This window comes from Pezoporus wallicus, unplaced genomic scaffold, assembly GCF_028554395.1.
Source record: "Pezoporus wallicus isolate ANWC-B61680 ecotype Strahan unplaced genomic scaffold, APGP_CSIRO_Pwel_v1 contig_6814, whole genome shotgun sequence".
NCBI lineage: Eukaryota > Metazoa > Chordata > Aves > Psittaciformes > Psittacidae > Pezoporus > Pezoporus wallicus.
Genome location: NW_026639755.1, coordinates 2,773,626 through 2,800,666, shown reverse-complemented (window position 1 = coordinate 2,800,666; position 27,041 = coordinate 2,773,626). Strand labels below are relative to the sequence as shown.

Here is a 27,041-nt window from a genome sequence, read left to right as displayed (position 1 = left end):
TGAGATGGCACGATGCAACAGGGAACTGATTGACAAAAAGGTGAGGTTTAGAACACACAGAACAGTGGAGATGCTCATGAAGGTGAGAAATGAAAGTGTGGCTCTGAATTGGAAATCCTGACATCAAGGTTTGTTTATTTTACTGGCAATTCACACTCAGTGAATCATTTAGGTTTTGTGCATCGCCTCTGTCTATAAAATAAGGATAATATTTGTCACCAGGTTGTTGCAATGGCAAGGTCATGTCTGTCGGTAGGGATGTTAACTCTAGGGAGGCCACGGTCCTCAGAGGGAGAAAAGTGAAGGTTTCAGTAGTAAACAAAACAGAACAAAACTCCCTTATAGGAAGAGGTCTCCGAAAGGGGAGCCCTTTCTTGCAAGTCACTGGTCTTCATCGGCAAGAACGGCCTGAACTGACTGCAGAATGAGAGAGAAAGGAGAGTGGTGGAACTGTGCACCTTTACTTACTGAACCGTGCAGGTGGATGTGGTGTGCGGCAGCCGGTCCAGGACGGGGTGAAACCGATTACTGACTTGGCAGCGCCAAACGTGTGCTACCTCAGAGCTGGCACAGAGTAGTGCTGGTGTGCGCAGCCAGGCGGGAGCGTGAGTTCTCGACGCTGTTCTTTTCATTACAGTTAATTTTCCCTTCTGATCTTTCCTCTTTGCTCACGCTAATTACGCCGCATTAACTGACAAACACAGCCACCTCGGTTGGTGGCGGCAGCCTGCGTGCTGTGCTACTTCCACCTCCGCTCCCCTGGGCAGGAGCTGCTTCCCCACGCGTCTGCGGCCAACGGAGCCCGCCCCGGAGCGCCGACAGCGGGGAAGCACCTTCCCCTGTCCCAGCCGCACCACACAGGGCCCGGCCTCAACTCTCGGTCTTCCCGCCCTCCGCCGGCCGCGGCCGCCGCGCCGGAGAGAAGGGGCGGGCGGAGCGGCGGTTCCGCCCCTGCCGGAGGAGGAGGGAGAGGTTTGCCGCTGCTGATCTCCCGCCGCCGCGGGGACTCGGTGCCGGGCGGTTGCTGACGGCGCTTTCTGTTCTGTCCCGTCCCGGCGACGATGTCCGGCGGGGGTAGCCGGCGGCGGGCCGGTCCCTCCTGGCACAGCACCTTCTCCCGCTTCTTCACCAGGAGCCCACCCGGGGAGGCGGCGGGCGGCGCTAACAGGTACGTGAGGGACAGGACGTGACCGGGCCGGTCGGGTGGCCGCTGCCGTCCTCTGCCCCGTCCTACCTGCCCCCAGCCGCGGAGCGAGGGACGCGGGACGGCTCCGGCTGCGCCTTTCCCCTCCGGTGGATGTTGCGACACCGGTGGTTGAGGGAGGGAAAAGAAGCGGGGTGCGTTCACTGCGGGCGGGGAGGGGGAAGCTCCCCGGGCGTCCTGGGGCTGCGGCCCCAGCGGTGAGGTGCCGTAGGGCGGCTCGGCCGGTTACGGGGCAGACGCGGGCCTGGCTCCTGGGAGAGAGCAGGCTCGGCGGCGGGCGAGCGGCGGCCCCGTGCGGGGCGGTGGCCTGTCACACGGAGTTTGGAACCGGGGGTGCGTGTGCGAGTGCTCCCCTGGCTGCTGGCAGCGCCTGAGCCCGAGGTGGTTTTAATTTAACCCAACTTTGGCACGGCGCGGGCGGGCCCCTCCGGGCTTGTCGAGGCCGTGCGACGCCAAGGGGCTCTCGTGGTGGGAGAGCACCGGCGTCCCGCGGCCCCGCCGGACCATGGATCCCCGCCTGAAACACGCGTTCGGTGCGGGAGGGAGACTGCGTGGCCGTGCCGGGGAAGCGGGTGTCGGCGGTGGGGCTGTACCCCTTCCTTGGACGCAGAGATCAAGTCCATGAAGGGTTAGAGGGGGGTGTTTGTTTTTCTTTTGGACTGGTATAAATCAGACGTTAATGTAATATAGATGTTACTGATGTGCTTAAGTCTCGATGCAAAATCTGTAGTTTATGGAAACCTGGGTATTAATAACTATTTTTCTTAGTGCAGGGAGACTTTGCAAGATGAAAAGGTGTGGAAACTTCTTGTGTGTTTATTCCTCTTCCTTTTTTTTTTTTTTCCTTTCTGTTTTATGGTGGTTGATTCCTACATGTGCATAGGAAAGAAGCACAGCTGAAGTTTCCTTCTGCTTCCTAAGCAGCCTTATTATTGGCCCTGGTTAATTAGGGTATTTTTGTGGTGAAAAGTTGCCAGCTGGCTAGGCCTTATTTCCTCAGGTGTAGTATTTGGTTTTGCATTTAACGTGTTGGTTTTAATCTGTGAGTCATTCTCGATACTACATACCTTTGTGTTTGAACTGGCAGAGAAGTAAGTGCGGTTTAATCACATAGATAGTGGGTATCACAGTAGTTCTTTCAGTGAGAAACCTTTAGGATCTTGCTTTGTGTGGTTTTGGCAGTCGTGAAAAACATCAGGGCTTATTGCTGTCTTATGCTGACCATCTTAAATGGTCTCTTAAGTGCACCACGAGGACTTTTAACTTTAGAGGTTTTCTTTAAGTATCTGACCAATATGTCATCAAGGATTCACTGTCTGTTCATGAGCATGAAGCATTGCTTCTGATTTCCTGGGGGCGGGAAAGTTACGGGCAAGGCTGCTGAATCAAGGACATCTTTACAGCTGTGGGAGTAGCGTGCCAGTTGTGTCTGGTGGGGTGGTTAAGATATGGGAGAAGGAAAAGGCTTAGATGTGGCTGAGGACCTGGAGAAGCAATAAGAGAGGTTTCATTGAAGCCCTCCTTGCCAGCTCCCTGCAACTGTGGTTTGGAATAAACGAGCATAGCGGTCACCTTGGTGAGAAGGAGGGTGATGCTAGTGCAGTGGTTTGTGTACTGAATAGCCTATCTGTAGATAACGCTCATGGTAGACCTGCTCCACTTAACTTGGACCTGGAGTCTGTTATCTCTATCTAAATCACAGTTTCATTTCCTGCAGACGGGAGCCTTTCCTTCATTAGGAAGCTGGGATAGTCCACCTAGGTACAAAGAGGCTTGGGTCTCTTGGCCTTGTTCTTGAACTCCTTGTGCAGTTAACTGGAGGTGCTTTCACTTCTGGAATAGAAGCAAGCAAAATCCCTCCCTGTGTGAGGAGTTCCATTTGGTATGTTAAGGAGGTTTTTTTTCGTTGTGCTGGGTTGCAGCGTGGCACGTTAGTCAGGAATGCTGACGTTCTAGTATTTGGTTTCCACTGGCAGCCTTCTTCACAGATTAGCGTAATTGCATGCATTAAACAGCGCTGGGTTGGGATGAGTGCCGCAGGTTTGCTTGTCATGTTTATTTAGTGAGCTTGGCGGTGTAGAAAAATGGATCTCTGAACAAAGCGTGTGTGTGGTGAGGGGGAACCAAGGCTGCTATCTGTGTTTATTGTTAAGGTGTGGAGTGTGTGAGGCTCGTCGGGGAGTACATCTTCTGTGAAGTGTTGCAAGAAACGTGTAATATACCGGGATGGTTAATTTCCTGTTCATGCTATTGGTATGATAGATGTTGGAACAAGATCAAATCTGAAATATATAGAAAGAAACTGATGTATGGAGATACTTAACCTACCATTAAGCAGAAGGCCTAAGTAAAAAGGGCAGGAGAGGGAGCAGTATGTTATACAGGGCCAAATACACTCCCCGCGTACCTGCATTGACCTCTGGAGACACACATCGTGCTTAATGCCTGTGCAGAACTCATCAGTTTCCTAAATTTTTAAAACATGCAAAAATGAGCCTGTGTATATCCAAAAGTCATTCTCCATTTGCTCCCATAAGTTAGGCGACAGCAACTGGATGGAAGCCCCCAGCCCTATAGCTGCCCCTCAGCTTGGCAGGGTAGGGAGCTCTTACCCACTCCTCCTCTGGGCACTGAATTCAGACTTAGCTTAAAAAGAAACAAACCCCAAACCTACTGTGGCCCTGGTTTAAAATGAGAGGAAGGGGAGGGGGGGAATTACAGTGTTTGTTAATCACTGTCTTAGACTCTTCTGAGACCCTCATTTGATGAAGAGCTTATGTTAATAACTTAGCCCTAGAGCAATTTGTAGCTCTGATGAACATGAGAATTGCTGGAGGCTTGCTTGCTTGTGGAAAAAAAATAACCCGTCCAGATTAGTTGCAAGTTTCATAGCAGCAAAAAGTACACCACATGAGTTAACAGCTTACTTGGCTTTAACATAAAATAGAGACAAACGTGACGCATCTCCCACCGAGATTATGCGTGTGAGCGTTTGTTCATGAGAGTTGGGGCTGCTTTGAACAATGGCTTAGGCACAGTTCTTTATCATTAACTTCCATCAAAGGCAGTCATTATGCTCCACTTGGTTATTTGCTGTTTTCAGTAATACAAAATTGATTATTTGTTACCACAGTGCTTGTCTTGGAGTAGTCTAAATCCCCAGGGTGAAAAAGATCCCATTGAATTTTCACTATTCTAATGGGAGTCTGTTTGGTTTGGGGTTTGTTTGTTGTTTGGTTTTGTTTTGAAATGTATGTTTCTTTAGTCCATCTGGATGAAAATAGAGCTTTTACAGTGCAAGTCAATCCACTGCAGATTCCTTCAGAAATATGCAGCTTCGGTGGCTGAGCAGTTGTTGTGTTGCAAATAAATGTGACCTTTCAGGTCATGCTAGAAGCTGCCAAGGAGGTGTAACACTTTTCACTGAGCTCTTTAACCCAGAGCTACCACCAAAATCTCCTCTAAACTATGGATTTGTTAGTTATTCTGCATATCGTTTAGTAGGTTCGTTTCAGGTTTACGTTTTTCCCTCCGAGTGCTGTTGGTTGCTTGGTCAAAAAATTATCAGTGCATGTGTGCCTTTGTTGGGCTTGTCCATATATTTCTTCTGCATCACTGAAGTGTACTAGAGACATCAAACAGGGAATAGCATCCTTTTATTTGGGTTTAGAGGGCTTTCGGGTGTTTGTTTTTTTTTTCAGGATGAGATTATTGTTCTGTTCATCCATTAGATTTGGACTAAGAGCTTTCAGAGGTGGAAGAACTTTGTTTATTCTGCCTGAGGAGAGATTAGAGAGTCTCTTTCTTCCTCTGGGGCTGCCAGTCATTGTTCCTGTTTACAAAGAACATGTATTTTTGTAGCTGCAAAAACTGCACGTTTGGGGACTGCTGGGAACTGATTGAAAGGGGAGTAATACATTTCAAACGTAGCTCTTTGGAAGTTACTATCTCCTGGCTGGTCTTGATTCAGATATCATTGGCACCTCTGAAGAAATCCATTGTTTGCTGGGAAAATCAGTCTCTGCTTTCTAATAAGCTTCCTCCCCAGCCCCCACAGTAGGATTTGTTGTTAAAATTTAACTCATTTTTGAGCGTACATCAGGGATGATGGTTTGTGGAAGCAGCAAGTGGAATACTTCCAACATAGAGAAAAATTCAAATTAGATTTCCCTAAGCAATATGTGTTACGAAAATTTTCTGTTCATTTGTTAATTTGGGGGTTTTGTTTCTTTTTGCTTCCTGGATTTTTCTATTATGTCTTTTATTGCAGGATAGTTCAAAATAGTAGCAAAAGCCCTGATCCAGCAGGTTACCAAAGTGGTTGCCTGTCAATAAATAGGTAAATAGTTCTGTGCACTACTGTGGGACCACTTGTTTGATTAGAATTAGGTGCATACCTAGATGTTTCATGGGACTGAGATCAGAAGGAGCAAGGCCAGCAGATGGCCATGTATGTGTGAGACATTTCCTAAAGGAAATGTTACTAGAGTATTAATTATAATAGTAATGTTCTGTGGAAGAAACAAAGCAACTTCCCCACACACATACACCACTCTTTTTTGAATGTTAACAATGTTGTCTGCTTGCCAGTTATTGGTATAAGGGCTAGTGTTAATAAAAACCTATTTCTCAAGTCTGTGGTTTTAAGAAAGAGAGTTTTGCAAAGATGAAAACTCCTCAGTCTTTGGTGAACAGAAGGCTCACAGGTGGAAAAGAAGCAAAATTCAGAACATGGTGCTGTGGGGATTGTATTTCTTATCATTGAAACTTCTTAGAAGTATGGAAAAGCATGTTTGGAAATGTTTTTGGATTTCATATATTGTTTGCGTATGCACTCACTCAGTATATACTATTATCCTTCCAGACAAGTAGCACAGAACTGTGTTGTGTAGGCTTTCCGGGGGATACCTCTATTCTTCTGGTATTTTAATTTTCACTTCTGAAATAATTCTTACAGTTTCTGACCAACTTCACAGGATCACTTTTGAATACTTTCAAGATCAGAAGTGTGGGTTTCCTTAGTCATAGAATTTTAGAATCACAGAATGGTTCAGGTTGGAAAGGACCTCAGGATCCTAAAGCTCCAACCCCCTGCCATGGATAAGGATGCCTCACACTAGACCATGTTGCCCAAGGCTCTGTCCAGCCTGGCCTTGAACACTGCCAGGGATGGGACATTTACCACTTTCCTGGGCAACCTGTGCCAGTGCCTCACCACCCTCGCAGTAAAGAACTTCTTCCTTGTATCTAGCCTGAACTTCCCCTGTTTCAGTTTGAGCCCATCACCCCTTGTCCTAGCGCTGTCCTGTCCCTGATGAAGAGTGGGGAAAGTAATTTCGCTTTCTCATGTCAATTTTGCTACATGAAATATAGTCTGTAATGGTATCGTGTTAATGTGATTTCAGGACTTGCAGTGTTTCAGAGTGAGGCTTGGCTTTCTCAGTGTTGCAGTGTTCCTTAAGTTGCTAAATATTTCACTGAAGGCAGTATATCTGCTTAAGCAGCTTGGAGGTCTTGGGCTCTAAGCGTATGAACGCTGTGGATCCGTGCTTTACCCGTCGACAGCATTATGTATGGAAAAATGTAGGAGGAAGTATTTTTTGTGAGCACACAAAGCAAAATGGGAGAACCAGAAAAGTATTTTCTTGTTTTGAAGCAGTAGTGTTGTGTGCCTCTACCAAGAGTGTTCTGCTCCAGCCTGACTAGAAGAGCTCGCTACCTTTTACTGGTGACACCAGTCTCTCTTGCTTGTTTTATTTCATGGGTGCTTCTTCTTAATGACATCTGTTTAAACTTCTGTTATGCTTTTTTTATCTGGAGGACAGCAATTGTTGCTGCTTTAAAGCTTTCCTGGGTGTTTATTTTTAATATCTCCTATTTTCAAGCTTTTTGTAAGTACCATCGTTGATCCCCAGCCTTGCAAACATGCCGTTTGGTAACAGTTGTATAATGGGCTGTCTATTCTCTATTAATGCAATAATTTTAACTTTAATAAACTTAAATAGTTTATAAACCTGTTTCTGGTATTATACCAAGTTATGTTCTAGTGACATATTTATTTTGTAAGAATATTGGAAACTTTAAGCAACCAGACTGGCAAATGTGGAGCAGATTCTACATTAATGTTGGTTACTATACTTGACAGATGCCAGAAGAAAAACCTTTATGTAATCTGGTATAATCATACTGCCCGATATCAAAGTATGCTCTACTCGGAAACATTTGTATTTCTTTTCTCTAGCGTTTGTATGGCTGTTCAATTCCCTAACATGTAAAATGGATTAAGTTATTCAGCACAGATGATCATGGGCCATCATACTTATTTCATTTTGTTGTAGCCTTTGAACTTTAAGGTACATACATGTTCAATGTAAAGACATGGTTTGGTTCTTGTATTTTAACTGTAAATTTGCATTGTAAAATGTGGCATACCTCTAATTTTACATCATCTTTATTTTCCCTGATGTTTTTAGTTGCATTTTGAAAGAGGATTAAAAGCAAATCTCTTCATTTTATAGTAACGCACTCCATGTAGCTCACACAGCTCATATAACACAGTGATGCTAATGCAGAACATGAAGCTGACCTAGCTTTGCAAAGAGCAGTATGTGAATAAGCAGCATAAGCAGGTCTGAAAGGAAACATTGTTTCAGTTGAAACAATCTAACTTGCCTAATGCCGCCTGTAATCAAACCAGTTTCTAAGTGGGATAGTTTAATTGAATGTAATACATCTTGTGCTATTCCAACACTTAAATTCATCAGTTGATCGTTAACACTTCTTTTGCCGAAGTTCCTGCCTCCTCCTGACTCTATTTTGTCCTTTACCTTTCTCTGCTTTCTGTCCCTTTGCCTCCACTTCGCTCCTTGTTTTAAACAAAACAGCAGCCTTGCTTTCCTTTGACCCTATAATTTCAAACTCACTAACTTGTTTTTATAATTTCCATTTATCTTAATGTCTCTCTGTCTCCTCCCCTGTGTGTGTGGCCTAAGTTTAAGCACAGGCATAGGAGCCAGAAACTTCAGATTCTAATTTCTGTGCAAACTCTCCCCCTCTCTTTAAGACAAGCCCCAACAACCTTGCCAGAGATGAGGAGCAGACTTTGTCACTGCTGTTACCATTTGGTGGCCCAGGAACAGTGTTAGCATTGGGAATCTTTGCGAGAAGTTGGCCAAAATTCTTCATTTGAAGCTTTTCAAAAAGGCAATATTCTCTTGGGGGGGGAGGGAAAGAAGGAAGAGAGCAGAGGAAGGAGCTCTTGTTACTATTTTATGTTAAAATACCATTGTATTTTAACTGTCATTTGATGCAGAAGGCAGTTTTGGGGAATATTCATTGATTTCCTCATGTCTTGTTGCCACTGAGCTTTACAGTTTTCCTTTAGGTTAATTTAACCTATTACGTTTAGTGTACCCTTGCTCATGTCGTTCAATATACATGCTAGAAGTTTGACTCTTTAATTGCCTGAATTCTCTTTGTAGATCAGGTTCTGATAGTTCTGCCTGCCTGCACAGTGCACGAACAGCTTCACAAATGTGATATTAATATCTAGAGTAAGGTGTTGGTATTTCACTTTTAAGCCTATTGTGTTTGGTTGAATTAAAGGGTAAGGTTTGAATGTTGATTTACCAAGGGTACTGGGTGACCTCAGATGTTAATAAGCACAATGTTGGTCCTAATGTCACCAGAGGATGGGAATTGTCGAACTCAGTTTTGCTGATGAGATTGCAGCTTTAGTTGATAAACTGCTGAAATAGTATCTTTAGACTCCTTAAGGCATCTGACTTGGTGCTGATGCATAAATTGAAGTAATTGCAAGTGTAATTGCGGTGGGCTAAATAATTGACATGTGGAGAGTTATAAAAAGACCAGATGTGAAAAATAATTTTCTACTTTGTGTATTTGAAGAAAATTAAAAGGATGTATTTTTGAATCAATTTATTTGTTATCTTCACAAGTAATCTGAAAGAGGACAAAGCTGGAGCATGTGAAGTTTGCAGATGACTAGAGCAATAAGTGTGGGAATTGCCATATAGATGATGACATTAAAAGCAGACTAAGTTGTGTGGTTGGCGGTTGAATATGAGCTTTGCATAAAGCAAAGTGGTGGCATGGAGAGAAAATGTGATTCTGGGATGTTTAAGTAACAAAGCACATGTATTCTGTGGATGATCTCTGGTTACTGGAGTACCGAGTTTAGCTGAGGTGTCTACTATTTATTATGGAAAAGATGCTGCTGAACTAAAAAGGGCTCTGAGAAGAGCTCCAGAACAATTTGATGTCTGGAAAACCTCCCTCCCACAGTAAAATTAAGTAGCTCAGTAGCATTTAGTTTGTCTAAGAGAAGGTTCTGAAATGACAGGGTTACATTTTGAGGAATGACTGTGCCTCAAGGTATATAACTGGAAGGGAAATGAGAGGTGAGTGCTTCATGTCATAGTAGATCTGTGAGGATATTTGAACCTGAGGCCTTTGTCATCTGTCCCACATAGATGTAGGTTGATCCCATAGCTGAGAGGTGAGGGTTGATGAACCAAACTAGTCAGCCTAATTTTAAGTAGGGAATTTAGTAGTAATTTACGTGGAAAAAGTCTTATTTACAAATGCACATTTTCCATTGCTTGATGGTTGTTAATCAAAGCTAGTATCTTCTGGTCAGATGTTAAAGGCTTGTCACAAGTCTCCCTTGGTAGATTTCATAATCTAGATTATGCAGGAGGCCAGCTTCCATAATCATAAGGGTCTGTATGGCAAGTAGGGTAACTGGCACGCATCGAAAAATACTAATCAAAAGGTCTGAATTTTTAGCAGTTATCTTTTTAGTTACTACTTGGAAGCCAGAACAGAGAAGAAAACAATGCTAGTTAACCTATGGCTCTTTGCAGATGTATAATAAAAGTTTCATAACAACTACTGGTCTGTGGATGTGGTTTGAGACTGAAGTGTGTTGAAACTTCGTGGAGATTTTGGTCTTGCACATCTATATTTGATAGTATGATTAGATTTGTGGTTTACTGCTCATTCACATTCTTCATGGAGGCTCTTGCACAGATGGATTTTGAGTACTAGGTGATGAGATCCTTGTTAGCAGTCTCTCTGTTGAAATATCCTTCTGGAAGGTCACCACTGAACGCGTTGCTGTGTTGGCACTAAGTAAAATTGGAAAGAAATCATGACACCAAGATCAAATGAGGTGTTACTTCTCAGAGAGCAGCCTTAGTTTTGTTCAGAGAGAGATAAAAACGAGGGCTCAGGAGCTGGCATTACAGCCCAGAATGCTGAAATAAACCAACAAGAAGGGAAACCTAAAAATGACATTAGCCTAAGTGAGGACACCAGCAAAGAGTGAATTGTATCAACAATCCCCAAAAAACACATCATCTTGAGGAAAACTGTTTAGAAAATATTAGGAAGGAGATGTCACAAGTGATGTCATGAAACCCGGATAGGTAAATATATGATTAGGTCAGGCTTAGTTTACTAGCATTACGCCACTAAAGCCAGGTGTAGAAGCTTTTTGCCTCTTGGCCCCCTGGGGCATCTTTCAGGTTAGGCATTACTTGTTCTCCCACCATTACAAGTCATCACATCAAATGGCTAAATGGTTTCTGAGGTAATCTGAAGAGAAAACCGGTTTAAACCGAGTGATGATAGCTTAATGCAGTAGCAAAGAGGACTGGACTTCAGGGAGTCATCTTTCCCTAAAAAGAGAGAAAGAGAGATGGCAAAATGGTAGAGCACTTGCCTATCGGGTAACATCTGGACTGCATGAGGAGTACATGCTGGAGCTGCCACACTGGAAGACACTTTGCTTCTGAGCAGTGGGAGGAGGGAGAGTTCACATCCAGTGTGGCTTGAGCTGAGCTTTAGCCAACTGTCCCTGTTTACTTAAGAGTCTGCCCATTAACTTCCCCCTTCGCAAACAGCAGTTAGCAGCCCTGTACCTTCTCCTTGTAAAAGGAACCTAAAATGTCACAGTGGTTTCTTTCAATTTGGTGAGCTCTGTGTGTGGTCAGCCTTGCCAAAACTCAAGTGTCTGTGCTTTATTATACTTACATGCAGCCTGTAGCTCATGGGCTTTTTTTTATCTGACAACACATTCACAATCTGCTGTGTGCATAACGTGGGTGGGGTAGATTAATAAAGGAAGAAGGGGATGGGCTTTTAATTTGCAAGTTCCAAGGAATTGTTATGAAGAACGAAGATGGAGGAAGCAGACTTCTTGCGCCATACAGAGATGCCGTGAGGGCCTTTTGAAGATGTGGTTGTTTGCAGTTGTCTTGCTCTGGTTTTAGAGCTGGAAAACGTCTTGCAAAGATGTATTTAAGTTTGCTCAATTGATTTCTTTTTTCTTGACTGTGATCACTGATGTGCATTAACTAACCTGACGCACACACTTCTTACATGCGCCTACTTCTTGTGTGAGCAACAGTGTAGAATAGTATTTCCCCCATACGAATCTCTAACCTCCCCTGCATAAGTGTAATGATTAAAAACTTGGACCACAAACCTTCTTCTGATTCAGACACCACCTGTCCATGTATTACAGAAAGGTCAGAACAGAACTTCAGCAGCAGAGGAACAAAGCATTAGAAAATCCCACAAAGAAAGGTTTGTGCAGAAGGTACAGAGCGGGATCTTTTGTAACTTGAGTTCAGTCTTGATTATTTAAAGAATGGGAGTGATGCTAATCACATTAGGCATGCTGGCATGACAGTCTAGGAGATCCCTCAACCTTTGCTGAAGATTAACCCATCCATGTTGGATGCTGTAATATGGAAGAGAAAAGGGAATGTCTGGCAGAAATAGCAGCAGGAAGGCAGTAGATTACAAATTTGAGTATATGAGAGGCTTAGTTCCTAGTCTTAATTTTGACAGAGTTTTTATTACTCTGGGCATTATTTAATAATCATGTACTTGTGGGGTTTTTTCTTAATCTATAGAGTGAAAGTAGTATCCGTGTAAGTATGTTAAACAAGTGGTTGTGACAGTTTGTAAATGACTGCCTGTATACTTCAGAAGTCCATGGAAGTAAGTTGGTGTAGCAGAGGTGTTTTCTGCCTTCCTAGGATCTTAAAAGCAAGTGCAAAGTTGATTCAGAACTTGGGTTAGTAGAGCCCTATTGCTGGGTATATAAGGTAACAACAGTAGTTTGTGAAACATGGAGTTGAAGACTCATGAGCTTCATCTTCCTAATTTAGCAAGTGCTGAAATGCTCTCCAAGAGCTGGCTGACTGATGCAGTAAACCAATCCGTGAGGTTAAGCACAAGCCCAGCTTTCTATGTGCTGGAGATTGCATACTGAGTCCCTGCCATGGCAAAGCACTCCTAAAATGCACCAATCTGGAAAAGCTCAAAGCAAGGTTGAAACTCTGTGGAGCCAAATGTTATTCATAGAGATGCAGCCAAATGCACATGTGGTGGAATCCTTAATTCATGGTAAGCTTGTATGTAATATTAATCTGTTATTTTCAGTTCTTATCAAAGGCATCAGAATTTGGTGGTGTAGTATCATGTAGGTATGAAGTCAACATTTCTAACAATGTTTAGTTGCAGAGATTGTCCTGTAAAAAAAAAAATATATATATATATATAAACCCTCTTAGAATACAGTTCTTGAAAGTATAACATTTAACCACTAATTAAAAGGATAGCATAGGCATATAAAAAGAAATTGAATGGATAATTTTCAGCATAAATACTAAATATCTTACACATTTCCCAAGAATCCATTTTAATTGTGAATGTCATAGCTTAAGAATTGTGTTCACTGCATCTCTGAATAGACTTATATGGACAACATGGTCTTATGTTGCCGTGTAAGAATATGTGTGGCATAATTACATTAGCTCCACCATGGGATTTTTTCAACAGGGGCCACAGGGTTGTGTGTGGGCCTATGAGCCTTGTTACTTTATTTTCCTCTTCAGAGCACTTTTGGAGGAAATACAACACAGTGTTCCAAAACTTGTAAATAGTGACAGTAAAGCTATTGATGCAATGATGAGAAGGGGGAAACCCCTGAAAATTGTAGGGGGTTGGTAGTAGGAAGTGGTAAGTTGCATCATTTGAGCCCAGTGAGCTGTAGACAGCCTTTGCTCCAGTCCAAGTACCAAACCTGGCATCGGTTACTGGGGCTGTGATGTTTAGGCTGTGAAAAGTATCTTGAGTCTTTGGGAAAAACAAAACAATTTTATCCTGAACAATCCAAAAGGCCTGTTTGCAGCAAATCAAGGTTTTGTACTGTAAACTTCATTCATTCAGCATGAGTCATTCTGTTTCAAAGATCCATTGAAAACTAGCTAAGGGTAGAAGAGGTTCACAAAAAGTAGCTGCAGTTGTGAAGAGAGCTGCAGTGGTTGGTGCTTGCTCATTCCTGCCTGTTGAGTGGCACTCATTGCCCCTTCATTAGTGCTGGTACAAATCACTGCACTGTAAACTGGATCACGGGCTGATTTTTCCTGATGGAAACTTCTGCTTCCGCCTTGATTTTCTTCTGCAAGACTATGGCCCTAACTAAGAGCTCTGCTCAGCTGAGTTAAGGGTGGGAAGAGATAGCTGAGGTTGAGAGGAGGAAGGCATGGAGGTTTCTAAAGCTGGTTCTGCTGACAAAGTCTGCACATTGAGGAACTACACCCTAAAGCAAAAGGTTAAGGAATGTAAAAATGCTAGTGTAAGCCATGAAAGGGTATGGGGAATTGCTTCCAGGTTTAGGTTTATTTTATGCTGGAAAGTAAAGTTTTGATACTTTCTTATGACTTGTTGATTTTTACAATGCTTATCTGCTGAATTGCATTCTTTTGGGTTTGGTATGTACACTATGGAATTTCACAGCAATCTGTCCAAGCCTGGCTAGCTAGAAGTAATGCAGGCATATATTTTGAATACTAAGTAGGAAAGTGAAAAAAGTTTTGGGAACATACGAAGAGCATGAGCAAAACAAAGTGATAAAAGGGTGCTGGTGATCTGTGCTGGCAATACTGAAGGAAAGCAAGGATCTCATTTGTAGTCTGCAGACAAGTTCCATAAAGAGTGATCTCCTGAAGCCCGGAAGAATGTCTGGTAGAGATCAACATCATTATTCTGCTTTTATGTACAGGGAATTCTTGTTCATGTCAAGTGTATCAGCATCAGGAAAAGCCGTGCAGATCTGACAGGAGTGGGGGTTTTGTATTAAGAAAACCCAAAACAAAAAAGCAAACCCCAAAACAACCCAAAATCAAAATGTAATGAGAAACACTTTTATTAGTGTGCCAGATTGTCCAGAAGTGGTTGTGATTGCTCCTTCCTGAAGCACATTCACAGCAGAAGAAATTAATAGGGTCTGCCCTGTCTGACAGGGAAGCAAAGAACAGCCATGACTTTCTGTCTGATGCTCTCCCTGAAAAAGCATCTTTGTGTTTATGAATGCATTATGGAAGATTACCTGGGGTGATGTGAAAGTACGTGGTTTTCGACTTGAAGATGATCTGTAAAAGAGAGGAAGGAGCTTTTCTTTTGATGTATCTGAAAAGATTTGGAAGGTCTTGAAAAACTTAATTGCAGGAGAGTGCTGTTCTCATTTTTATTCAGGAAATGTTGTCTCTGAGCAGCTGAGAAGGAAACTAACATATAGTCAGACTGGCTTTTGTATTTGTGTGTATACCAACGTATATTTAGCTTGGATGCCTAAACCACACAAAGAGGAAAACCTTCATTTTCAGAAGTCTTAATGAGACGTGCTTTCCTGTGGTTAACAGTCAGTGGCAGTAGGAGTTCCAGTATGTTTAAATCCTTTCTCCAAATGATAGAACCATTGGGCTGGCAGTGACCTTATAGATCACCTAGATGTACCCCCCCTGTCTGCCATGGGCAGAGACACCTTCCACTAGAGCAGGTTGCTCCAAGCCCTGTCCAACCTAGCCTTGAACACTGCCAGGGATGGGGCAGCCACAGCTTTTCTGGGTAACCTGTATCAGTGTTTCACCACCTTCATAGTGAAGAACTTCTCCCTTATGGCTAGTAGAAATCTGCCCTCTTTCAGTTTAAGGCCATTCCCCTTATCCTACCACTGCATGCCCTTGTAAAACGTCCCTCTCCAGATATTTTTGTAGGCCCCCTTTAGGTATTAGAAGCCTGTTAGAAGGTCTCCCCAGAGCCTTCTCATCTCCAGGCTGAACAACCTCAGCTCTCTCAGCCTGTCTTCATAGCAGAGGTGCTCCAGCCCTCTGATCAAAGCTGGATGCAGTACTGCAGGTGGGGGGGGGGGGTCTCACAAGAGCAGACTAGAGGGGCAGGATCACCTCCCTTGTCCTGCTGCTCATGCTCCTTTTGATGCAGCCCAGCATATGGTTAGCTTTTTGGGCTGTAAGTGCACACTGCTGGATCATGTTGAGCTTGAAATCTTAGCAGAAAGACACCAAAATGCAAATAATTGGGTTTTAATTTTTACTTAAACAGCTTTCAGTTCATCTCTTCATACAAGTTCAGAAGTAAGGGCTTGTCCATTTGTCAACAGCAAAGCTAAGTTTCTAAAATAGATGAGGATTTTATGTGAATGATTATGACTTCTCTTCAATACTGAGCATTCCTCACATGATATATTGGTGCAAAGTTATTTTAATTCAGCTTGTGGTATGCAGTGCATGAACTGATGTCTGTCATTAACATCCTCTAGCATTTTCTTTGAAACATTCATGCTTTTAAATTGCATGTAGCACGAAGGTTTTGATTAGAATATTTTCAGCTGGATTGTGCTTAAGGATCCTTCTAAGAATCAGAGTCGGGGGGAGAATGGTTCCCTTCATTCCAAAGAGGGGTTCTGAAGAAAATTTTGACCAAGTTAAACTGGCAATAAGGGTATATGGGACTTTGGATTTCTGACTCTTAGAATGGAACAGGGAATGTTTTCTTGGCAAGAACAACATGCCTGTAATTACTTTCCTAAATTTTCTTCTGAATTTGCCTGCAAAGCCGTTTAATAACTCTTCACTGAACAGTGGTAGCTGTGATTTGTGGTGTTTCCATCTGCCCCGAGTACATTACACTCAATCACAGTCCTCAGTATAATGTCTGGGAGTAAGTTCTAGCTGCCAGGTGTGCCAGGTAGTGCCATGGCAGTGAGTGCTGCTGTGGTAGATGAGTGGTTGAGCTATAATACCTTTTTGTTTTGCAGCAGAAAATAATACACAGTAAGCTAGGGTTTGGGTTAGCTGGAAGAACTAAACTGCTGTGTGCCATTTCTGAATGCTTGTGTTTGAAAACCTGGCTTTTTGGGGCATGGCTTTTTTCAGTTGCAGTATGTACAGAATATGGGCTGTGGTTTGGAAAGTAAGTTCTTCTGTCCTTTTAAGTTAATGTTGTCTGGTGTTTAAATTGATTCTGTGTTGGCTCTCCGATAGACTTGAATAATGCAAGTCCTTAGTGTTACAAAATATCTTTGTTTTTCAGTTCTGAAAACAAAGGGAGCGAAGCCATAAATTCAAAGAGCCACCAAAAGGAAAACACAACTCTGCCTGCACTTTTTAAGGTATGATTTTTATTTACTAATATTTAACTGAGCTAAAGCCTGCTACCTCTTCTTGTGACTGCTGGCTAGTGTTCTGATGTTGGATGTATTCCCGCACTGCAATGGGGCACTTGGTTGCCATATTCTGGGTTAGGGTCCATTATGCCAGAGTGGGTACTAATGCACATGCAGAAGACACAAAACCTGCCTGTGCTTCACATTCTTAAAACAAAATTGATGTCTTTACTTACATTAAAGGAGTGGGAGTCTAGTGCTAATTCTACATGTAGTTAACCAGTGAAGAAGGAAGCTAGTATTTGTATCAAACTATGGTTTCAGGTGTTCCTCTAAAGCCCCATTTCTATATACTTTATAATATCTAACCAGCAAGTGTTTGCCTGCCTGAGGGTCTACTGGTTGCCAACCAAAACACTGTAAGATCTTTCTGCTGAAATTCATATGCATGTCAGCTGTTCTTCACCAGTGTTATCCATGTTAATCATGCTTGTTTTGTCCTATAAGTATTTTACTGGAAAAAAAAAGGACATGCTTTTCTGTGATTAGGGCTTTTTCCTAAGTCGCTTGACCCAACATAATGGTATTGTAAATAATTATGTACGACATTAATTATGGACAAGGCCTGGGAATAACAGCCATCTTTGCTGATTTCCTTTTCCTAGTTGTTTTAGTTTAATGTGGATACTATTGTGGCTACTTCCCCCAAAGGGCCTTGGCTAGCCTGCCAGATTTATTTGGGGATGCCACAGGTTTCTTAACACACTGAATCTGAGATTTCTATCCTGTGTTGCATTTATTGAGTACTAACAGCGTATGAAGAAGAAAGTGGTGGTCTTCCTGTATGGCCTAGAGTCTCTGTGTAGTTGCATCTTCAGCATCTAGGGTCCATTTGTTTGGGATTTACCAAACGTGACACAGCAGTTGCCTTTAAAAAGACCAGGTTTAGTCCAACAGGGTTATTAGCTCAAGAACAATTCCATGCTGAACAAAGGTGGGAAACAATGTAGTGGCACTTGTTCAGGAGCTCTGTGGCTTCAAGCCAACTTTTGTCAGTTCTGAGCTCCTGGAAAATGCTACTGAATTCCTTCCTGTTACCATAAATCACGGACTATTGATTTTGTGGGCAGAAAGGAATCTGATAAATCAGAAGACATTCTACTCTAAGAGAAGTAAATTTTCTGGCTTTTGTTTTTCTTCTTTTCTTAATCCTATTTTTCAGTGTTAGATCATTGAAACATTCAGAACTAGGTTTTCCTGTTGAAGAAAGTTTTGACTGAGGAAGGAGAATTATTTAGCATACATGCACATGGCATAAACGCCAGGAACTGCTTAAAAGGAAGTATGAAGAGGGCTGTGTCTCAAGGAACAAGCGAGATATGGAGGTAGAACAAAGGGAACACAACAGGTTGAAGTTGCCTGGAGAATGTTTCTTTCTTGCCAAAACCTAAATCTTACTTCTTTTTTTTTTAATTTAAAAAAGCCCAAATTCGGAATCTTTCCTGCTGAATCTAAATTCATTGCAGTAAAGTCTTCTGCTTGAAACTTGTGTTTTTGTAATGCTGTACTAAAAGTTGGTGCCAATATTAATGCTTTAGAGTTTTGTTCCAAATATCTGATTGGTTTTCTTTTTCTTGCCATAACTTTTTGTCTAATTGTATTGTCATTGACCTATGTTCAGAAGTCTTACAGTGTACATTACAGTCTCTTTGAAATAATACCTGGTGTTTGTATAGGCTTTAGAAGAAAGGTGCAGTTTTCATACTACTAGAATGTGCTGGCTGTTCAACTGAGAGCTTCCTGTCTCGCTTACTTCCCTCTTTCTTAAGCTGATCAAAAATCTTCTGATTCTCTTGAACTGTTTCATATGTATAGTAATAAGTACTTTTAGCACTATAACTTCATATCTTGTGTGCACTGAAATTGCAACTAGATAGTAAAAACTGAGGAGGTGAAGAAAGTATTTTCTACTTCCCCCCCCCCCCCCTTTTTTTTTGTGAGGAAAATATTTTTCTTACCACTGTTTCCTCCAACACACACTTGCATTTTGATAATACCATACTGTCCGATGCCAACACTGTCCAAAATAAGCTGTTGTGTGCAAAGATCACTAGAATGCAGCTGAACACTGGAGAGAACTTAGGCTGTCTCATTTGAAAGGGGTAATGTTCGGTATTGAAAGGTGTTTTGGGTTTTTTCATTGAGTCAGCTGGAAAAAAAAGAAAGCAGGTTTTGTTGGTATGGGAAGTGTACTTTGTGAGGAATAGTCTAAATATGTATCTACATGGATGGGGTTTGGGCAGGTTTCCATTCATGTGTATGTGTCTGAACTGTATTTCTACCTAGGCCTTTCAGGTAACTAAAGGTACTTAAAGGTATGTTTTAGGCAACTAAAAGTTGAAACCATATTGTGTCTGTCTGGCACCAAGTTAATGAGTTATCATGTTTCTGATAGACTTACATGTAGACTTGCATGCTGTGATTTTGTATATTCATTGGCTATCTCAGTTGGAGGCCAGGGGCAAAATAGTGGGGGGGAACTCTAAGTCTCATTTAGCAGCAAAGGTTGGACATCTAAATTATGTCTGATAAAGAGAACGAAGCTGAGAAACGTGCTGTGCTATGGTAGTTCTTTGACTCTTCTAAGCACTTTAGTTACCAGGTCTGTACTTTACCCCTGCTTATTTTTTCTCTGTGATTAAATATTTAGCTCATAGAGGGAGGAAAAATTATTTTCATAGTCGCCATTATGAAAATGTGAAGCCTAATCTTTCTGTGCCAAGGTGACTTTATCAATCATCACTTGACCACTTTTGAGAAAACATCACTGAAATATATGTGCCAGAAAGTTTGCACCACTATTTACAGATTCTGTTCCACTGCTGTTTCTTTTAACTAGAGCTGTAAACAGTGCTCTTTCTGAGTAAATGTTCTATTTATTTGACTGATGTAATTGTGAAACAGATGGTTTTGTGGATGTAAACATGGTTTGAACTTCATCTTTAGTGTTCAAAGTATCTGTATTACATAGTGTCCAGTACACAGTAGCATATTATTAACCTCACTTCTAGTGCTACAGGGACTTGTATTTCTAAAAGGAATATTGCAGTAGTGCTTCCTGCAAAAGTATGTTTTAGGTAATGCCCTTAAAACAGAGGTTTACAACTGGGACATAGGTGCCGGTTGGATTGTGTGGAACCACAGCTACCAAGTAAGCTAACACTACGATTGTAGCGAGTGACGTGCTGGAGAGCATCGTGTCAGTACAGCTTGGAAATCACACAACGCTCCTGTTGTATGTGCTTGTGCCGCAGGTCTAACCTACCTGTATTACAGTATGGAAGCAGTAGCAGTGGTGGTGGGTGCTTGGGTTAGTTTCAGTAGTAGTAAATGCCTTAGGTCCCAGGCTTGCCCTGTCTGAGGTTTTCATCCAGCCGAAGGCTTTGCCTCAATAGTCTAGGCAAATTCACTTGGCTGCCGATCATACCCAGGTATCCTTCCTGTAGCAGCACATGGAGGAAAGAGCACATTCTCCCACAACTGATTAGGAAAGAATTCTTAACCATCTCAGCATAGTTCACTTAAGTGAGCACTGTCAAGCAAATGCAGTTCGCAAAAGTAGGTACAAATGTGATATGTCAAATGTGTAATTTAGACCAGTATTTCAGTAGCATTAAATATTTTATAATTTGGGCCATAGGCTCAAGCTTGGGTGCTAGCCACCTGGATTAACCAGAGGCAGTCTCAACCTTCCTAGGAAACACAGGGGCAGAAATTAGTGCAAAGATTATCTAGTCCACTGCTCTGCCCCAAGGTGAGATCTCTGTCATACCTGACAGAAGTTTGTCTAACTTGTTCTGAAAGACCTCGAGGGATGGAGATCTCCAAGATCTCTGCAACTTCACCAGACAACTGTTCAACTGATTTCATAAACCTTATAATTAGAATGTCTTTTTTAACATCCCATCTAAAGCTTCCTTACTACAAATTAAACCTCTTGCTAATCGCCCTCTGACAAGTACTCCTGTATGCTGTGAACATGGAGAAGAGATTATATTATTCTGTAGCCCTGCTTTCTCACATGAATTTCATTTCAAGATAACATAAAGATGGCTATATTTAAACAGTAGACATGGTTTTAAAATTTGATGGCAAGAACTGCAATTACATCGTAAGATGGAGCCAGATTCTTTTTGGAGTTGGAACAAATAGGACAGGAGGCAACGGGTGCAAGTTGGAACATGGGAAATTCCAGTCACTTACAAGGACTTTTTCCCTTTTCTTCTTTTTTCCTCTTTACCATAAGAGTGGTCAGATACTGGGACAGGTTGGAACAATGAAGTTGCAGAATCTTTATCCTTGGAAATAGAAGCCCTGCTCTAACTGGAGCTGTTTTGAGCAGGAGTTTAGAATACCTGACCTCCTCAGCCACATTCCTTTCAGGCTAATTTGTTCTGTAATTCTCTGTCACACCATTTTTCATTCAGTGTGTGAATTCATATAAGTTTGAAAAAATGTCCTGTGAACTTGCTGAAGATATGTACCTGTTCTAGGGAATATCCCCAATTCTGACTTAAAGTTTTACAAGAAATTAGAGGTCATAATTAAGCCTACTGTCTTGCCTTTATTTTATATTGTATTTATTTCATATGTATGTTATCTAAGTAATTCCACCTTTATTTTTTATTTAATTTCAAATATCAGGGAATCGTCAAGTAAAAGAGAAAATTATTTCATGTCTGTGAAAACGTTTTCGCTAAAAAGCAAGGGAAGTGTAATACTGGGAGAATTGAGAGGAAACAATGGAAATAAGCTAAATAATTCTGTTCTCTCCAACTCCATACTAGATAATGGAGTAATGAGGCAATGGTTACAATTCTTAATCTTTAATCAGAGCTTTGCCATAATCTCAGGAGAAAATAGAGAAGGGAGAAATTTTGCAGTAACTGTAAATGGTGTGAACAGAATTTTTAACTGTACACTTTGTCATTCTAGAGGCTTTCACCAAGTTAACAATTACCCTGTGAAGGTGGCCTAGCAGAACCTTTATTTCAGATTGGTACCTCCTTTACCTTTTCATTTGAAGTGTTCACCCTTGCCACCTTGGGGTTTGTTTCCTTGTCAGGGAAGATGGGTCTGGGTACTTCTCAGATTTTAGGAGAACGCTAGAGTTGCAGACAATGTTTCATCTTTTCTTTACTCATCTCACAAATCAAGTCTATGTTAAGGACTCCTTGATGTTTTAAGAATTCAGATGGGTAAACAAGTCCCATTCCTGAACTTTCAACAGAGGCAATAGTCTTTTCAAATGTTAAATAGTCACAGAATTTAAATAGGTTTCTTTTAAAAAATGCAAAATTTACAAAGTTTAAAAGTTTCTTCCTGTTGTTTAACTTTCACTCCTGGTTATGAAGATGCCATGATTTCTTTAGTTCTCTAGTTATTCTTATCTTCCGGGGTGGTCGTGACCTGATTTTTTCATGTCAAAACAAGCAGAGAAACGAGGATGTGAAAGGAAAACTCCACGATATAAAAAAGCCAGAGTATTCAGAGATTCAAAGCATCAGTTATTTGTAGAGATACAGAGCTCACAATTAGCTGCAATCCCCCCAAAACACCAAGGCTGTCTTTGTTAATCTTGGGGGTTTGTATTTTTATCTTTGATTATTTAAAACGTATTTTTTAGTTAAGACTAAATAGTTTTTGTCAGTGGTGGAACCCCCCCTCTATCACCACTCAAATTACTGGCATAAATAGGAAGACCCCACTTTGACCGTGTGTTTTTTAAGTCCATTTTTCTCATGAACGCTAGCATCAGTGGACTTTTAGGTGGTCTGTGCTTATCATGTATTTCACTGTCTGGTAGTACTTTCCCTGATTCTTTTCTTGATAGCATGCCGGTTTTCTTGTTCCTAATCTTTCTTTGTATGGCTGGTCCATTTTCCTATGTATATTGCCTCCCATTGGTTGAGAACGCCTAACTTCTTCTCCTCACAGTAGCTGAAGAAATGAAAGCCTATTTCATGTGCGGAGTTAACAAAGCTCAGTGTGTCCCACTCATTGCAAACAAGTGGGAGATTACACCAAAGAAGCTTTAGTCTCCCAGAGAAGGGAAATCTGCTGAGGAGCTTCGGTAGTGGCTCATTGTGGGGCTATATTAGTCTGCCAGCAACTCAAACTATTTCACTGTGGATTTTGTTTAGCGTGCAAAATGTACAAACTGTGACATATAAATGAGATGCTCGTAACTATTCAATGAAATGCAGCTATCTCAGCTATGTTGAAAGGTCAAAGCTAAGGCTAGGAATGTGGTTAACGTTACAGTATTAGAGGTAGCAATGCCTAAACATGCTACTTTGTGCACCCAGCACTTCAATCTGAAAGTCTTTTACTGTTTCTACATACTGGCAAACAGAAATTCTGGAATAGTGCTGTGAGCATTTCTTGGATGAGACAGTTGGGATGTTGGGGTTAAATGGTTTTGTTGAAGGTCCCTGGGGTGAATCAATGACAATCCTAAAATCCTGATAGCTGGCCATGTTCTCCCACAACCACGAGTGGGATGCACTGGTTAAAGTGCACACACAATACACAGAATGTCCCTCCGTCAGCAGCTCCCAGTGCAGCAGAACAGGCTGTCTGTGGTCTGTGAGAGGTCTCCACGCGGCTGTCTGGAGTTTCTGCTTCATAATGAGCATTCGTTTGCTGGGAGTGCAATCCGAAATGTCTGGCTGTTGTGGCTGGAAGCTAATTCTTTGTTCACAGAGATCTGTGTTTTAATGCTGTTAATGTTTTCATTTCATTCACTTGTTAGGGCAATAAAAGAGATTGTATTCTTGGCAGACAGACATAACTCCTGCTGAATGAGAACCTCTGGCAATTTGAACTTCTGCCACCCGACTGCTGAGAGATGCCAGCTACCAGGGTGGCTGTTCTCAACTGATACAGGAGGCAAGGCAAACCTGGCAAGGCAATCCCTCTTCAGGGTGCTGTTGCGCTGCTGCAGCTGCTCTTTGCACTTTGGGGGGCACACACTGGTAGCAAGCCCTGTCCCCGATTGCGTAGGTACGGTTAGCCTTTAGGCGTATGTCCGTGCTAGTCAGGAGCGTATTACAGCCTCGAAAACATACCTAGTCTGCCATTTGAGTACATTAGCTCACATGAGAGTCAGCTTGAGACATGACATCGTGAGTCCTGACTGCCAGGCACTCTGCAGCGGTTGCTCCAGAAAGGTGAGCCAGCACAACTTGACTGCCCAGTAGATGCAGCTTCAGTTACTGCTGCAGTGTCTTCAGTCACCTGATTGAAGTCATAATCTTGTTTCATGCTCTGCTGAGCTTCCCTTCTACACCAGCCTCATTGCATGTGAGGCCACAGGACCATAAGATAATTCAGGTTGAAAGAAGCCCAGGATGTCATGTTGCCCAACCTCCTGCTTAAAGCAGGGTCAGATGGAAGGTCAGGCAAGGTTACCTAAGGCTTGCCCAGTGAGACTTTTCAGTAACTAGCTGCTGAAAGAGTAAAAGCTAATTAAAGCTTTATGAAACATGTCACAAGCAGGAAAGCTCATGGAGAGTGGGAACGGGGAGGTAAGGGGAAGACTGCTGACTGTATGCAGAAGGAGCAGAAAGACAACACTATGGCAGGAAAACTTGTGTTTGCACCAGCAAGGATCCCAAAGGGGATGTGGCAGGTAAGTTTTCAGTCAGAAACTGTTGTTTGTGTGGTAAGCCTGAGAAACTGTTGATACTGCTCTGACACTGGAGAGGACTTTTCCTTTTGTAAGTTTTATTTTCTTAACTGATGACATGAAGTATAACTAATACAAGAGTCACTGGTGGTGTGAATATCGAAGTGCTTAAGCCTAACTGCAGCACAGATGCAGTTGCTCTGTTGAGGTCAACTAAAGGCTCTGACTGTTGAAAACTGGTGGGATTTACCAGGGAAAGGGTTACTTTGCGTATACCCCCTCTTTTTTTTTTTTCTTGAGCATTTGCTGGGGGTTTCTGTCAAGCTCAGAGAAAGGCATGGGAAATAATAAGTGAAATAAGTGAAAGTTGTCATGATACTGCCTTGTGGAATTGCCATCATACTGCTGCATGTCAGGCGCTGGTGCCTGAAGGCTCTTGCTGTGCTAAAGGCTTACTGGCTTTACAGCTCATGTGCTTTTGTCTCAGTAGTTTGAATTTGGCTTTAGCTTAAAGTGCAGGCTTAGGAATCTGTAGTGCGAACAGTTCAAACGTTCAAACTTTGACTGAATTGAGCTCTTATGGGCAAATGTTAAAGCACCAATAGCTCATGCTGTCTTTTATTGCAAAGGCAAAGTGAAGCAGGAGGGAGAGTATATGGAGAGTAGGATTGATTATATTGAAGGGAAGAAAGAAGGATTTGCATAGTTTCTGTGTTGGGACTTAATATCTGCATGTATCTTCAAGTTAGCACAGTGTAAATGTTCTCCAGGGCTTTTTTTATGCAAGAGACTATTTATGGTTAAAGGTAGGGAAGGACCCTTTCATTTAAAACTTCCTGTTCTTTTGATTTACCAAAAGATAAGTAAGGAAAGAAAGATTAAAGGGGAAGGAAAGTCTAAATAGATTTCTGTTTCTGGAAACAGAGACTACAAAACAGCTTTTCATGCAGAGCATGAATTATGTTTACAAATAAGAAGCACAGGCTTTACAAGCATTAAGTCTCGGAGATGCTAGGGGAAGCATTTCACATACAGAGATGTAGCCATATTTGAAGTCTTAGTTATCTGTAGGAAAAAAGCCCCCGCATTAGTTCCTGAATGCAAATGACTTTAGAAAAAAATAACAAACAAGTAATAACAAAAAGGTGCTAAACTTTGTCAAGTTTTCAGTGTTTTCTTTTGTAGCATTTTACTGTTATAACTACTATTAACAGCATTTAGCTGTTAAATTCATAGATACCATAGTAGTTAATATAAAAGCTTATAGCCTATAATGGTTTTATCTGCAGAGAAAATGAGATTTGTGTGCACTTCTTGCACTGAGATATGCTTTTAAATTGATAAATTTGAGTGAATGATGCCAATCACAGAACAAAGGAGAGTTGCCCTCCCTCACTAGAAGTTGTATGAAAACCTGATATTGGAGAATGCTGAGGTATTAAAGTAAAAGAAGAAACTGTGACAGTAGAACTTTGAAGATGAACCATAGAATGGTTTGGGTTGGAAAGGACCTTAAGATCATCCAGTTCCAACCCCCATGCCATGGGCAGGGACGCCACATACTAAACCATGTCACCCAAGACTCCATCCAGCCTGGCCTTGAACACTGCGAGGGATGGAGCATTTATCAGTTATTTGGGTAATCTGTTCCAGCACCTCACCACCATCACAGTGAGGAACTTCTTCCTTATATATGACTGGAACTTCCCCAGTTTAAATTTGAACCCATCACCCCTTGTCCTATTGCTACAGTCCCTGATGAAGAAGAGTCCCTCTCCAGCATCCTTGTAGGCCCCCTTCAGATACTGGAAGCTGCTATGAGTTCTTCCATGTAGCTTCTCTTCTCCAGGCTGAACAACCCCAGCTTTCTCAGCCTGTCTTTGTTTGGGAAGTGCTCCAGCCCCTGATTATCCTCGTGGCCTCCTCTGGACTTGCTCCAACAGCTCCATGTTCTTATGTTGAGGACACAAGGACTGTACACAGTGCTGTGAGTGCTGCAACCCTTGTTTCTGTTTTGCATTTCCTCATGCAAAGTATTTAGTTCCTATGACATAAAGTTAATTGTTCAAGAGATTCATCCCACGTTTGCATGTTACTTGCATAGTTTGCCTAATTCTGAAAATACCAGCTCGCAGTGTGGTGCATCTGTAAGCTGCACTGTTGTTTTCATTTCTGCAGTGGGTTTGGGTAGAGGTGACTTGTAAAGTAGTAAATCCTCAAGTATGACAGGCATGCCTACATCCCTTTGCTGACCCATCCGCTAATGATTAGTGCAGCATGTGGGGAAGCAGGTGGGATGAAAAAATGCTAGAGTTTGACTCGACCTGCTTTAGGAAGCTTACTTAAAAGTTTAATGTGGTTAGGTGTCTTGCCTCTGAAGAAAAGAGGTTGTCTGGATTTCTTAAGGACAAATTAGCGCCATTCATTCAATTTCTACTCTCACATAAACGGTTCCATTTTCAACACATACATCTGATCACTTAAGAAATTGTACCTGCTGTTTGTATTAAAAAGGTGAAAAAGTTGTTTCTTGAAGATTAAAGAGCAGTGCTCCAGCATCACTAAGTATAACTTGCAAGTTTTTAAGAAATTGCTGTTCCAATTAACTTAACTGTTCCACAGTTAAGAATTATACTGTGTTCATT

At 42.0% G+C, this 27,041-nt stretch overlaps 1 protein-coding gene across 1 annotated transcript in view; it reads left to right on the top strand.

Annotated features, from left to right (window-relative positions):
* The first annotated feature begins 1,051 nt into the window (after nucleotides 1–1,051).
* Nucleotides 1,052–27,041, top strand: part of CRYBG3 (crystallin beta-gamma domain containing 3) — an 88,644-nt gene continuing 62,654 nt past the window's right edge. Inside the window, exons 1-2 of the mRNA XM_057415954.1 lie at nucleotides 1,052–1,168; nucleotides 16,634–16,712. Coding sequence (XP_057271937.1) covers nucleotides 1,062–1,168; nucleotides 16,634–16,712 — 186 coding nt within the window. The 5' untranslated portion in view covers nucleotides 1,052–1,061. The remainder of the gene's footprint in view (nucleotides 1,169–16,633; nucleotides 16,713–27,041) is intronic.